The sequence below is a fragment of the Nothoprocta perdicaria genome, unplaced genomic scaffold, assembly GCF_003342845.1.
Source record: "Nothoprocta perdicaria isolate Ctin4 unplaced genomic scaffold, notPer1 scaffold_1, whole genome shotgun sequence".
Classification (NCBI taxonomy): Eukaryota; Metazoa; Chordata; class Aves; order Tinamiformes; family Tinamidae; genus Nothoprocta; species Nothoprocta perdicaria.
In genome coordinates, this window is record NW_020454093.1 from 4976072 (window position 1) to 4989132 (window position 13061).

Here is a 13061-nt window from a genome sequence, read left to right on the forward strand (position 1 = left end):
TAATGGAAGATCCAGTTACAAAGCGGCCCCTAGTCTTAATTCAGGCACCATCTCATTCCTCCTGGGCTCTGAAAGCCTTTTAGCTGGTAGGTCCAAGGCACAAGAGCTTCCTTGCCCTTTACAAAGGATTACTGACAAAGGAAATGTGAAACTGGTATTTCACAAGGAAAGTGTTTATTTTATTTTAGAAAAAATCCCTAAATTTAAATTTCAATGTACTCATAATAAAACAAAAATGTTTTCCCCTGTCTTTTGAAAAAGCAAAAGACAAGATCATTTTATTTGCATTTCTATCCAATGAAGAACAGTTTTTGTAATTCAAGTTACATAAAGCCTATGTAACTAAAATAGATTTTCATTTCCAATCAGAGCAAAGAGAAAAATTTAAACAAAACCAAAAAGGTCTTTGCCTTTCTTCAGATCTTTTAATCCAAAGCCACCTGCTTTTGCCTGCAAGCCTAAGAGAGTAAAGGGCTTGGTCTCTGCCCAGAGCCCTCAACTGAGGGGCATTCCAAATTGTCCAAAGTGAAAAATCCAGCTCTATCTGTTCAAAGAAGATATTCTGTTAATCTGAAATCGTACATTAAAGACAGAAGTATAAGGAAACTGTATGATGGGATGTATCATGACATGTAGGTTAAGGGAACATCTGCTGTTGGCTGAATAGAAATATGACTCTTACATGGAAGCCCAGCTAGAGCAATTATTTTGAACACTAGGGACAGAAGAAAGTTAGGGAAGTCATTGGGTTCTAAAAGAAATGAGCAAAATAAATGAATGACAGAGAAACTGGTTATCAAGACACGTTATTCTTTATAAAATTAGATTTCAACACCCCCTTCGCAAAGGTATGGAAAAAAGTTAGTGATGGCTATGCTTGTTTAGTTTGTATCCATTCCGACCCCAATAAAAATGTAATGGTTCTTTAAAGAAAAGGAAGCCAGCAGCACAGTAAACCACAGTATTTGAAGAATTGTGTAGTTCTATAATGGTAGATAACAAGAGCTCTCATTATCCAGAATTCAAAGGCACATGCCTTGAGAAAAGCTCAGCCTGGGAAAAGGCAGCTAGGAAACATCGATGTTGAAGGAAAAAAAAAAGGTAGCGTGCTGTAAATCGTACTATTAAGAAAAGCCTGAAAAGACTAAAGTTAGAAAGGTCTCCAGGTATCCTTCAAAGGCCTGTGATAAATCCTATCACAATCTGTGTAGGAAACAAGTGGATCCCCCAGGGTTTCGTTTCCTTGTCCTAGGGCAGGTTCCTAGAAGTCCAGCTGGGAGAGGGAGTAGCTCTTCCCGCAGCCTCACAGAGCCGTGTGGGAGCAGAGGGCTCCGGGCCTGGTGGCATCACTTTCCAGCAGTGCCCCTTTCCTTCCCGCCACAGCTCTTGCTTCCATCCCTCCTTCCACGCCTCCAGCTCAGCAGCTTCCAGCCAGCCCGGCCACTCTTTGGGAGCACTGCTGCAAGTCCCAAATAGGCTGTAGGGCAAAGCGAGGCCTTGAACCAGCTCAGCGGTGGCGCAGCTTAGCCAGGTCCTGGAGTTACCGTGTGCTGGGCTCAGTTCCCTCTAGCAACAGCCTTGTAAATTAAAGCCAGGAGTAGAAACAGAAGGAACTTTTTAAGTTGGCTGTTTTATCCCTTTCCCTTTTTGTGTGCGCTTGTCTTGATTTACCATCAGGGAGGCTGATTCACGCTTTTACCACAGCAGTAACAACCCTCTCTCAAGTTCTGGCTCATCAGCTTAACTTTTCCTTCATCCAAAAAAGTGGTTATTACCATCTTTAATACCACCTAAAAGACTGCCAAAAAAAGCAGTTTCCCTTATTACAAGAAACAAAACAAAACCAACCAACTACTGCAGTTACAGGGCAACAAAATAAGAGACGGTGTTAAATCTCATCCAGCCACTGTCCCGGCTTTACTTTCTCCTTGGCGTCTAAGAATGGTTTAAACCTTTTTTCTTTTTTTTTTTTTTTTCTGGTGTGGGTGTTGACTGATGGTCATTAGGGTGTCTCTGAATGACCAGCCTTTAACTATTCAGTTTTTTACAGTGGCTCATACAAGCACCTTTGACTCGTCTGACTCATCTGCTTCAGCAAAACATGTTTAAGGCTTCTAATTAATACAGGATGTCACTATCACCACCCTACTCGCCACCAACGCCTCTGTAAACCCTTTGTCCTTATTTCTTCATTATCTTTCTCTTCCCAGTGCTTTTCCTCTCACTGCTACTGTCACTGCCCATCCCGAAGGAGCCCCAGCCACCCTGGTGTCTGCAGAAAACGGCCACTGCTCCAGGCTTTCCTTTACGCTGCAGCACGTAGCATGTACTTACTCTTAGTTACCTAACCCTCTGGTGACCATGAGAAACCACAACACTGTGATGAGGACGGGATGAGTGCTGGGGGTCTTCTCACCATCCACATCACTCCTACTCTTGCCTTGAGGACTCCAGCCTACGCCTGCTCCCGTTTGTAACCGCCTTCCAGCTGAGTCTCCCTGCGGCCGTGGCAAGGCCCACGTTGCTCCCAACGGCCTCTCTCCCCCCACACTGGCTCCTGGGCGGCTGCTGCTTTTGGAATGACTCTGCCTAAGCATGCCAGGCTTCCAGGCACCCATCCTCTCCAGATTTAGCACTCTGTTAGTACCACAGACTTTAGACGTTATCGAAGGACTTCACCCAGTATTAAGACTGCAGAAGCTACATTCAAGTTAGACCTGAGGGAGCATCTTCTAACTGTAAAGAAAAATAAGTAGGTAATACCCTGCCTAACACGTCTGTGAGTCCCTGTCATTGGGGACTTCAGAAAAGAGTCCGCAGGGACACTGGCAGGAGTAGGTTACACAGACAGCATTATGCTCTGGGAGAAAGGGATGTTCTGCACAATGATCTCTTGAGGCCCCCTCCAGCCTCCAAGATTGATTTGGTAACAAAAGGATTAATGTCTGACTGCAGGTAACACAGGTAGGGCCACCAGGAGCTCTGCACACGCAGCCAGGTCAAAGCAAGGATCAAGTTACACTGATGAGTGACTCTGGACAACGGTTTAGCCTAAGAATTGTTGTCACCATCTACGGCCCCATGTACGTTGCCCTTTTTGCATCTGCCTTTTGCCATATCTCCTCCTCCCTATCTTTCAGCATCTTCTCTGACTGCAAACATGTCCAGTGAAATACTTTACATGAAATTTTAGCCATATGGCTTGGAATGGAAGAGGTCCCTTTCAAGTCAGTGAGGCAATTCCTGATAGTCAAGCTAAGCATGCACATGTCTGTAAAACGTTAGTGCAATAACAACAGAGATTTGAGGGACTGTGAAGACTCACATTTGAATAACTGTAGTACGAAATTACAGATTATCTATATTGAACTTATAATGACTGAAACAGCATTGAAGCTTTTGCAGTTCTACATAGCAAAAATAATAATAAAAAGTAGTTTTTCACTGCCAGGTTAAATATATTTGATACTACCCCAAATCTTCAGGAAAATTCTTGGTAGGGTTTGTGAAACTGAAATGAAGGGAGGCTGAACAAAGGCATCAGATGGGAAGCCTCCTGTTATTAGTGGGGTAACCAGCAAAACATCCTTATTTCCAGAAGGAATTGTCTGAATTGCTCACTGTAGCAAGTATAAATTAAATGTGAGACAATAGAAATCTTTCATGTGAGACGTTGAACTTCACTGAGATAGTCAATAAAATCAGAACCCATATTTGCCTTAGTCACATCAAGTGAAGATCTTTAGTAGATCAGCTCCTATCAGCAGACCTATTCAAAACTCTGGCTAAAAAATGAGCAAAAGGCAAAAAGAACACAGATCAAAAAAAGTCCCTCATTCTACTCTAACATTTTGCATAAAAAAGGAGCCACTAAAACCAATGCATCTTTTAAATACAAAAGCATCAGTGATGTTAATAAGAAGCAATGGAATGACTAATGCATAAATGAGTTTGCTGTGTTGGTACACAAGGAGGGAAATACCAAACAAAACAAACCTTTCGTTGTTCAATAAATAGAAATAACAGAATCATTAAGCAAAGCACAGTTACATCACCAGAAAAGGATGTCATAAGTAGTACAAAGAAAAAAAACCCAGAGTTTACCAATCAGCTATTAATAGTATGCAATTAACAATACAAATTCTTCAAATATATTTGTCTAATAAAAGATGCATCTCTTCCTTCCTTTAAACACTGATTGACTTATTTCTGATAATTATGGTTATGCCAACCTGAATATCTCCAGAATGAGTAAACATATAGCATATATTTTGGCATCTTTAAACAGAAAGGGTTTTCCATGGTGATGACAATAGCTTACCAAATGGAACTCGAATGACAACTCAGGATTAATTAAAACATGCATCAACAACTAAGAATGTTAATCTGCATTTGTTCTCTCATGCACTTCTAGAAATAATGAATTGCTGGAAAAGACATCAGCTGGCAATTAACAGCAAGCATACAAAAAGTCATTAAAGAAAGCGATTCCTAGGGATGACCACCTTCTTTACAAAAAGCAAGCAAATGTACAAAATTGCTGTAAAAATTGGTTTGCTTTATATATACTATACCATATTAAAATCTACCAGAGGTTTGCTAAAATATATAATAATAGCTTATATTCCTGTTAGGTATCCTTCAAGTAATATCAGGCATAGGGTAAACTTGTAGAGCAGACTTTGAAAGACAATGTTGGTAATGTGAGCAGAGCCTGAGCTAGCAAAGCTGAAATATTAGGCTGGGAGTCCACTGCTTGGTATGCTGGGATAGCCTCATCTCCTAAGAAAACAAGGTTACAAAACTGATACGAGTCACTCCAAATCTCTGCTGCTCCTCTCCTAATAATATCTGAACATGAAAGCCAATTTTAACCACATTTAAAAACAGCACTGAATCATAATTCAGTTTGGATCGGATCTCAGGAGATTATCTAGTCCGATTGCTTAAGTATCAAAGGAAACTGATTTTTTTATAAGTTTCATAAAAATCAGCCAGTAACATACACATATAAGCACAGTTTATATTTTATATCAGCTGGCTGACCAACTAAGACACACACCTATATTAACAGCTTTGGGCAAGTCAAAGCACAAACTGACTGCTGCCCATGATGGGTGCAGCCTGGAGGGCACAGGGTGAATTAGGATATATGTATGAGGATATAGAACATAAAGCAGTAGGAAAATAGTTGTGAATAATTCTATCGGTCATAGTACAACTTGTTTGCCTGAGGCACATGTCTTGTAACTGAAAGCAGTATGGCTCATCAAATGGGCCAGAAAATAGTACTGTTAGTCTTCTGCACAAAATCTGACATTAGTAACCTTCTGATTTCAACTAAATAACTCAGGTGTAATTTCTGCTTATAAGCATTCTTGCAAAGTAACATGACACAGATGGTATTTCTACTGTGAAGTGCCTACAACCAGAAAGTAATTTTCTGCACAAAGGATTTGAGATACTGCTTAAGAAGAAAAGTATTTATTTCTAAAAATAAAAGTGCATTGTTCTCCCTTTTTAGAAGCCTAATTTGGTTTCAGCCCTGCTATTCATCAACATTCATGTGATAGCAGTAAAGAATCACAGAAAGAAACACTTTCTACGGTCACAGAACTTTGTTTGGATACAAAAAAATGTTTTATTTCCATCGCTACACCCTCTCCCATCCCACACCCTTGAACTTCTCTGCTCTGCTACAGAATGTCCACTGAGAGCTTGCCAAACTGTAATGCCTAGTGACACTACAAAAAGAAACAAAAACTTCTCCCCTTTACAACTCTTATTTCAACTACAAATCACAGATCCATGTGAAACCTATCTTGGATTCACTCCTCTTCAAAGTCTGATCACCTGTATTTAAGGAGGGATTTCACCCTTTGTTTGGTAGCATGTGGGCTCTTCTACACATTTGGCCTTCCTTTGAAGAGGACTGTTTCTCCACCTTGGTGGTGCTGGGGGGAATCTCCTGGCAATTCAGCTGAAGATGGAACCAGATGAAGATACAATCTGTTCCTCCCATAGTGAGCAACTGGATCAGACTCAAGTATGTAGCTTAGGGTGCAGCTATGTCCAGCTACAGCAGTTTAGCTTCTCCAGTACTTTAATACTTATCCAGAAGAGCTTAATAAGGATGAAAATTTCTTACATAAGTGAGGCTACTGGTCAGGCCTCCTGTTTAGAGGAGTACACTTGAGATCTGCTAGGGTTAAGGTTCTCTTCTTCTGATATGAATTTGGGATTAAGATTCACCTATTACATCAGTAGCATTACTGCAACATCCATGCCATAAACTGAGTTTATTCTGTTGTGTGGAGTGTTTCTGTAATGCTCTGGAGACTCTCTTGTGTGACTTCCACCTCACTAGTGCACACTTCTATATCCAGCACTCTGCTCTCGTTGGACTGTTTCCAGTCTTGTAGGATTCTAAAATGCTGGAAAATGTACCTGGCAAATTTCAGTAGCTACTAGTTATCACTCCTACCAAAAAGCTGATAAAATGTACAACTTCTGTAACCTGCTGACTTGCCTTTTTAGGAATCGAAACTTCAAAAATGCTCTGTGCTTGGTAAGCATCATAAAAGTTTAACATTTTAAAAAATATTTCTAAGTCTGTTGAGCAATACTGTCATTAATCTGCCTTGTGTTTTAGCTTCTGCCCTAACTCTGCTTCTGCATTCTCTTGCTGTGTTCTATGATGTTGTTTTTCAAAGACCTTTAGTACATCTACTCTGCAGTCAAATCTGTGACTGAAGCTTGCTTGAATGTATACAAGGTAGCTTGATAAATATTAGACTACTCTGGGGAAAAGGATTATATTAGTATTTGTGATTTTATTAGATATCTACCTCATTTAATAACTGTTTTTTTAATTTGTCTTTTTATTCCAGTCCTATCATTTAATTTATGACAACTGTTTTTTCAAGAGTTGTGATTTTGTCCACAAACCATACGGCACAGAACTACTGTCAAGTAGCAAGTGTTCCTATTAAAATTCACTTCTATCAGATTAACTCACACTATCACATTGGTTTAAATTTGAGGCCAGCAGTACGGAGACAGCAATGAGAACTGGACAGCATAAGCCAATGTTTTTGTCACTCCCCTAGGGTGTTGTCATGGTTGGGAATATCAGCAGGCAGAATTCCTATACTGGTAAGACAGTTTGGCAAGTTACATGCACTGCAAAAAAATCCTTACACTATTCTTATCAGTCAAATGATATTTCATCCCTTTCTTGGCTTAGCTGAGCTTTTTGTCACCCTGATAGACATTCATCAGACTTCCTTGAGTACTGTCTACAAGTGGTAGGTTTACCCCTTACACACATACATGAGCAATCTACATGCATTACTCAACCCATTTTTAGCTTTATAGAGACTGTATTTAGAAATGTTACCATCCAAGTTGTGACCCAAAGTCAGTGTTGGCTGTGCTCACAAGTCTGCTGTGCTCATCCCAGCTGGCCTGGACGGCTGTGACACAAGGGCTGCAGGAGCTCACAGAGGTCAGATAGCCTGGAAATGCAACTGGAAATATGAGTGACTCATCCATTTTTTTTTCTCTCGCTCTCTTGCACCAAAGGAAAAATAGCTCCCATGTTTACGGGAAATGCCAGGATCATACACTATATCGAAGGGTAGTGGGGTTTCAACCCACTCATTTCATCCTGAAGGTAACTAGTCGGAGAATGTTAGCTACTACTGCATAAAATGCTCAACCTGTCAAAGACTGCATTTTAGCAGCTCATAAAAAAAAAAAAAAAAAAAAAAAATTAGAATCCTGTAGCTTCATCTCCTTTTTGCAAATGGGTAATGACTAAAATTTCCAATTAAATATTGCATCTTAGTAATTTTATATGAAGAAAGAAAAAAAGAGTTCCCTCAAATGAGGTATTCTTCCTTAACTGGGTGTGAGAGATTTTGATCTGTTTTTCTTAAACTTTAGATAAATCTTTCTGAATACATTTGAATTCTTTTAGTATAGGTCTGGTATAATCTTCTAGACAGTTTGGTCTGACATCCTATCAATCCCTCTATTGGTCTACCAGAGACAGAGAGAAGGCAACATCTAAAGCTACTAAAAAGAAAAGAAATCTGAATAGTTTTCTTGTCATATGATTGCTATATCAATCAGATGGCGCACTGTATGCATTACTACACTAACTCCCCCCCCCCTTTTTTTTTAACATTCATGTAGGTATTTTGTCTAACTCGATGCTTGTTATGTGGTTTGTGGCTTCCCCTGTCTATTACAAAAGTTCTTGATTGACTGAGTTGAATTGTGGATGTGGCTAAGAATATTGTTTCCTCTTTTCTTGAGCAACATCTTCCACTGCTCTGCTACAGCCTCAATATTGCACAGCTAGATGTACTGTAGTGAGAGCTAGGTAGGCATTTTCTTTATGTGTTGATTTCAAGCAATCTTAAAATAATTCAGATTGGACTTTTTACTCTTATCCTCAAAAGAAAATCTCACTCTTCACTTTGATAACTCATCTAGTTACAAGAGACTAAGTATGAAAAAGGTGTATTTAAAAAAAAAAGTTAGAAATATTTTATTAATTTTTGCACTCAAATAAAACAATTACCCTTTTAAAAAAGTTCAGATTTCTCAAAATTACGAAGTGTTCCTTTTGTTATCAGAATCATTTTCTCTCTCCCAATGTACCTTGTGTGAGCATATCAGAATATGGCTTCTGTAAACAAACAAGCTGAAGAATTGCTTTCTAAACCACTAGAGATATCTGCAAGCACCATCATTCATGACTCATTCACTCTGCAAAATAGCACTGTTCCAGTTGTGCCTCCTACTGCAATTTTTTTCCCCACAGAGACTACTGATTACTGTTACATAATTTACTAGAATTCTTACTTTTATTAACTAAACTTAGATTTTTTTTCCACTGTGACGACAAATTTGTAATTGGGAATTTTGCTTTGTATCTTCTGAGGTTTCAAAGGGGGATTTTTGAGTATTACCAATATAATATTTTCTTTGAGTTCAATCTGTCTTTCATTTAAACAGGTAAACTTTGTTAGAGTAGTTGTTTGGTTAGGAGAGAGAAGAATGAGTGATCACAAGGAAAATTTAATTTGTATTTAAACCACTGTGTCCTCTCAGCAACAAGTCAGAGATTAAATTACTCATTTAGCTTATCACATATTTGCAAAGATCACCACACAGCAAGAGATGCTTGGGGTAGCTGCTTGCCTGAAACAGTGCTGCCAAGCCAGTACAAAGTCAATGGTGCTTTCACACCAGCAGCTTCTTGCCTCACTTCACACAGACACTCTGAGAAACTCTTTCAAACTTTTGCCAGAGACTCCCACTAACAGCAAACAGACTTTGCTATTTGGCTTGCCCATATTAAAATCTGAATGATGCTGTCAACAGAAAGCTATTAAAAATGCTTGTCCAGCATAGCTCTGCTAGTGCAACACCTAAAGCAATTTCAGGACAGGTACCTAAAAAATACAATGCCACAGTATTTTGAAGCATGGTATGAAATACTCTCCACCTCCCATCTTAACCATGCTAAGAAATTCTGCAGCTGGCTAACTGAGCATATAGCAGGCTTGCACTTGGACAAAAATCACATTACAGCAGGAGCAGTTTGGAATTGATTAAACTCAGGCTTCTTGGGTGACACCTGGCTTTCTCAGAAATGCTTTATACTAAAAAACTAGTTTATCCAAGGTGTTTAAACATTCAGATTAAGGGCGTAATTTCAGTTGAGCCTAAAGCATTCTGTAGGAGTCACAAACTAGGCGCTGGAATGTTTGTATAAACATCTAAAGGAGTGTTTCTGCTCTCGTCCACAGCGTCAGCACGCAGAAGACAATTAGACATGACTGGGTGAGATCACTTCGCAGTGATTGAGGTGACTCAATCAAGAGAGGCCTGAATCTTTTCTCAAAGACAATAGCTCATGTACTCTAAACATGTGTTGGTACATATGTGCAGTTGCACAGGGTTTCATCTTGCAAGCCGTCCTACTCTGCATCTACTACATATGAATCTGGATCTACCAGGGCAGACTACAATTAATTCAGCTGACAATCTCTGACTGTGTCTCCTACTGTGCTGAATTTGCATCTTGTAGTTGCCTTGTTTCCCCGTGTCTGCAAACCAGCAGCTACAGGCTGAAGGAAATGATACTGCAAGGCAGAAAAGGTACAGGGGTCCTCATGAGAGTGTGTGAACCTACCTTTCACTGGCTTGTTAACTCAGGATCATATTCAGCATTACTGCTGGAGGCTGCCCAGGATCAACAATGACTCGATGTACTCTGCCTTAAAAGTTCTGAGCTTGACACAATTCCTTAAAAAAAAAAAAAATTAAAAATGACATCAATTAGATTTCTAACCTTGGGTTTCAGTTCACTGGGAACACAATACTTCTGGCCCTCCAAAAGCATTGGTTCCTTGCAACATAATAATCTGGCTTGTCAGCTGAGTAACTCTACTTCAATAGGCCTTTTCATAAGGTTAACTAGGCCTCTCGTGTACAGAGTCCAGGTTAGTGATGGAATCCACATGGACCTCGGTGCCATGTCCCCTGCAGCAGTGTTCCAGCAGCTCGCTTATCTCCATGATGTCCAGGTTTGCTTGAGAGAGAAATATTCCTCACACATTGTTTCAGTCCCCACATTTTTTTTTCCATTTTGGGAACCAACCACAAGCCACTGGGATGACTAGGAACTTCTTAACTCACTGCTGCTTTGTAATGGGCTGTATCCACCATGAGTCCTGTTCAAAGGTCAATTACTAGCCTTTAAGATGTTATTTTAATTATTTGCTGCTTCATTCTAAGGTGAAAATATTTCTCTATTTTTATATAAATACTTTCTATATATATTTCCCTATATATAAATATTTCTCTCTATATATATCTATATAGAAATATTCTCTATATAGAGAAATATAGAGAATGTCAAGCAATGCATTTCTCAATATATGGCAGTCACTGTGAAGGCTACTCAATGTTCCTAGGTAATGTAATTTGGAATAACTTTTCAGATTAGATTTCAGCCAGCTGCCAAGTGTTAAATTTACCTGAAATTTGCTTTAAATTGCATCAGTCTGTCCCTCCACTACCTGAAAACAACTAGACTAGCTCTGCTTCAGAGATCTTGGCCTCCTCTGTGACCTGCCTGGAATACCTGGACTCTGATCCTTTGGCTGACGAGTGATTCTTAAGTTTTTAAATAAATAACAGAAACAGACTACAGTCCCTCCCCCTAAGATATTATTGCTTGGCTCCTTCTACATGGGGCGTAATCAAATATTCCAAATCATTTCACATGTGTTTTGATTTGATGCTTGAATTTACAGTAACAGAGAAGAATGCTGTTTTTCCAGATGTAAAACATACATCAATCCCTTACCTTCAGGGCCTAGATAGGGTTCTTCCTCTGGCTCGTCCTTTTTCCAACAGCTATGACTCTGGATATTTAATACATAGACATGATTCTCCTGGATATGGGAGTCTACTTTGCTAATGACTGCAGAATGTTTGGTTTGTCAGAGACTCTCCTCAAATACTTTCAGCCTTTGCGAACAGGATGTCACGTAGTCAGTGCAGTACCTTAGAAAAAAGGAGCATCAGTGACTCACTCGGCTTCTCTAGCACTCAGCTGGGGTTTATTCTGCCTGTGCTTCCCCTGTTTCAGAAGAGGGCAGGTTTCCCTGACGGGACAAGGAGTGCTGCCCACTGATCTATCTTCTGGCATAATCTCTAATAAACCATTTCCTTTCTCTTTCTCACAGGAAGAGAACACCCTCATGGCCACCAAAGCCCTGTCTGCCTCAGCAGGGCAGGTGATCAATCACTCCTTCCCAGTGGGCTCCCGAGGCAGCCACTCTGGCACACGGGAACCTGGGGGCTCCATGGCTCACCTGGAAGCCTCGCAGGGCACCCAAGGCCAACCCTGCAGCAGGGGAGCCCCTAAAGGAGCCGCTCAGCAAACCACTGTCACCCGCTGCCCATGGCAGCTGTGCAGAGCACAGCGAAAAGGACCCTGGAAATATGGGAAATGCCAGGCAAGGACCCTGGAAATACACGGGTTCTTGCCCCGAGTGAGAATGAGTAACACAGACAGGCTACAGGGAGCTACCAAGGCACCACACGGACCCCTAGAGCAGCGTGGAAAACCCCTCCGAAGAGCGGGCAAGGCGGCTGCGGCTGCCGGCGCGGGCGGGAAGGGGAGGGAAGGAGCCGGGCCGAGCGGGGGCCGCCTCAGCCGGGCGCCGCCGCGGCTCTAGGGCCGGGGAAGGGCCGTGACGCAGGGGACGGGCGGATCTCGCCCTCAACGGCCTCGGCCGCGCCCCCGCCCCCACCCCCACCCCCACCAACGGCTGCGGGCGGCACGTGCCCTTCCCAGCATACCCAGCGCGGGGCGGCTCGACGGCCGCGCGCTACGTAGCAGCTAGAGAACATGCCCACGCCCACCAAGATAGGCCACGCCCACGACAGAGCCCGTCCCCGTCGCCTCTTATGGCGGGCGCAGGGGGCGGGGCTAGAGGCCGGAGGGCGGGCGGTGGCAGCTGATAAGCGGCAGCGCTGGCCAATGAGAAGGGCGCGCGGCGGCGCGGGGGGCGGGGCCCGGCGGCGAGTTGCCGCAGCGCCGCCGCCGCTTGTAAACAGATCGGGCGCCACGTGACCCGCGCGCGGTCCCTGCGCGGCCCGGGCGCGCATTGTCCGCGGCGGCGGCTGAGCAGCGGCGGCAGCAGCGGGGTCCGGCGGGCGGGCGGGCGGCTCCTCCCGCGCGGCCTCCTCCTGGCCGCGCGTCCCCGCTGCGCTAAGATGGCTGGTGGTGGGCGGTGAGGGCCGCGGCGCGCGGGAGCCGCCGCCGGGCGGGCGGGCGGGCGGGAGCGGCGCCATGTCCGCCTTCGCGCTGGAGGAGACGCTCGAGGCGGACTGGGTGGCCGTGAGGCCGCACGCCTTCCAGGAGCGCGAGAAGCACAAGTTCGCCTTCATCGTGGCCTGGAACGAGATCGAGGGCAAGTTCGCCATCACCTGCCACAACCGCACGGCGCAGCGGCAGCGCAGCGGCTCCC

General features: G+C 42.9%; 1 protein-coding gene and 1 long non-coding RNA gene across 2 annotated transcripts in view; one reads left to right on the forward strand and one right to left on the reverse strand.

The window, feature by feature from the left end:
• Positions 1 to 7492: 7492 nt before the first annotated feature.
• Positions 7493 to 11581, reverse strand: LOC112946273. Its single transcript, XR_003249201.1, has 3 exons — positions 11390 to 11581; positions 10211 to 10323; positions 7493 to 7517 (listed from the first exon to the last, which is right to left on the reverse strand). It is a non-coding gene; the product is annotated as an uncharacterized LOC112946273 (long non-coding RNA).
• A 1287-nt stretch (positions 11582 to 12868) lies between these two features.
• JMY (junction mediating and regulatory protein, p53 cofactor) overlaps positions 12869 to 13061 on the forward strand; it is a 48323-nt gene continuing 48130 nt past the window's right edge. Inside the window, exon 1 of the mRNA XM_026036704.1 lies at positions 12869 to 13059. Within this exon, the coding sequence (XP_025892489.1) occupies positions 12884 to 13059 (176 nt within the window). The 5' untranslated portion in view covers positions 12869 to 12883. The remainder of the gene's footprint in view (positions 13060 to 13061) is intronic.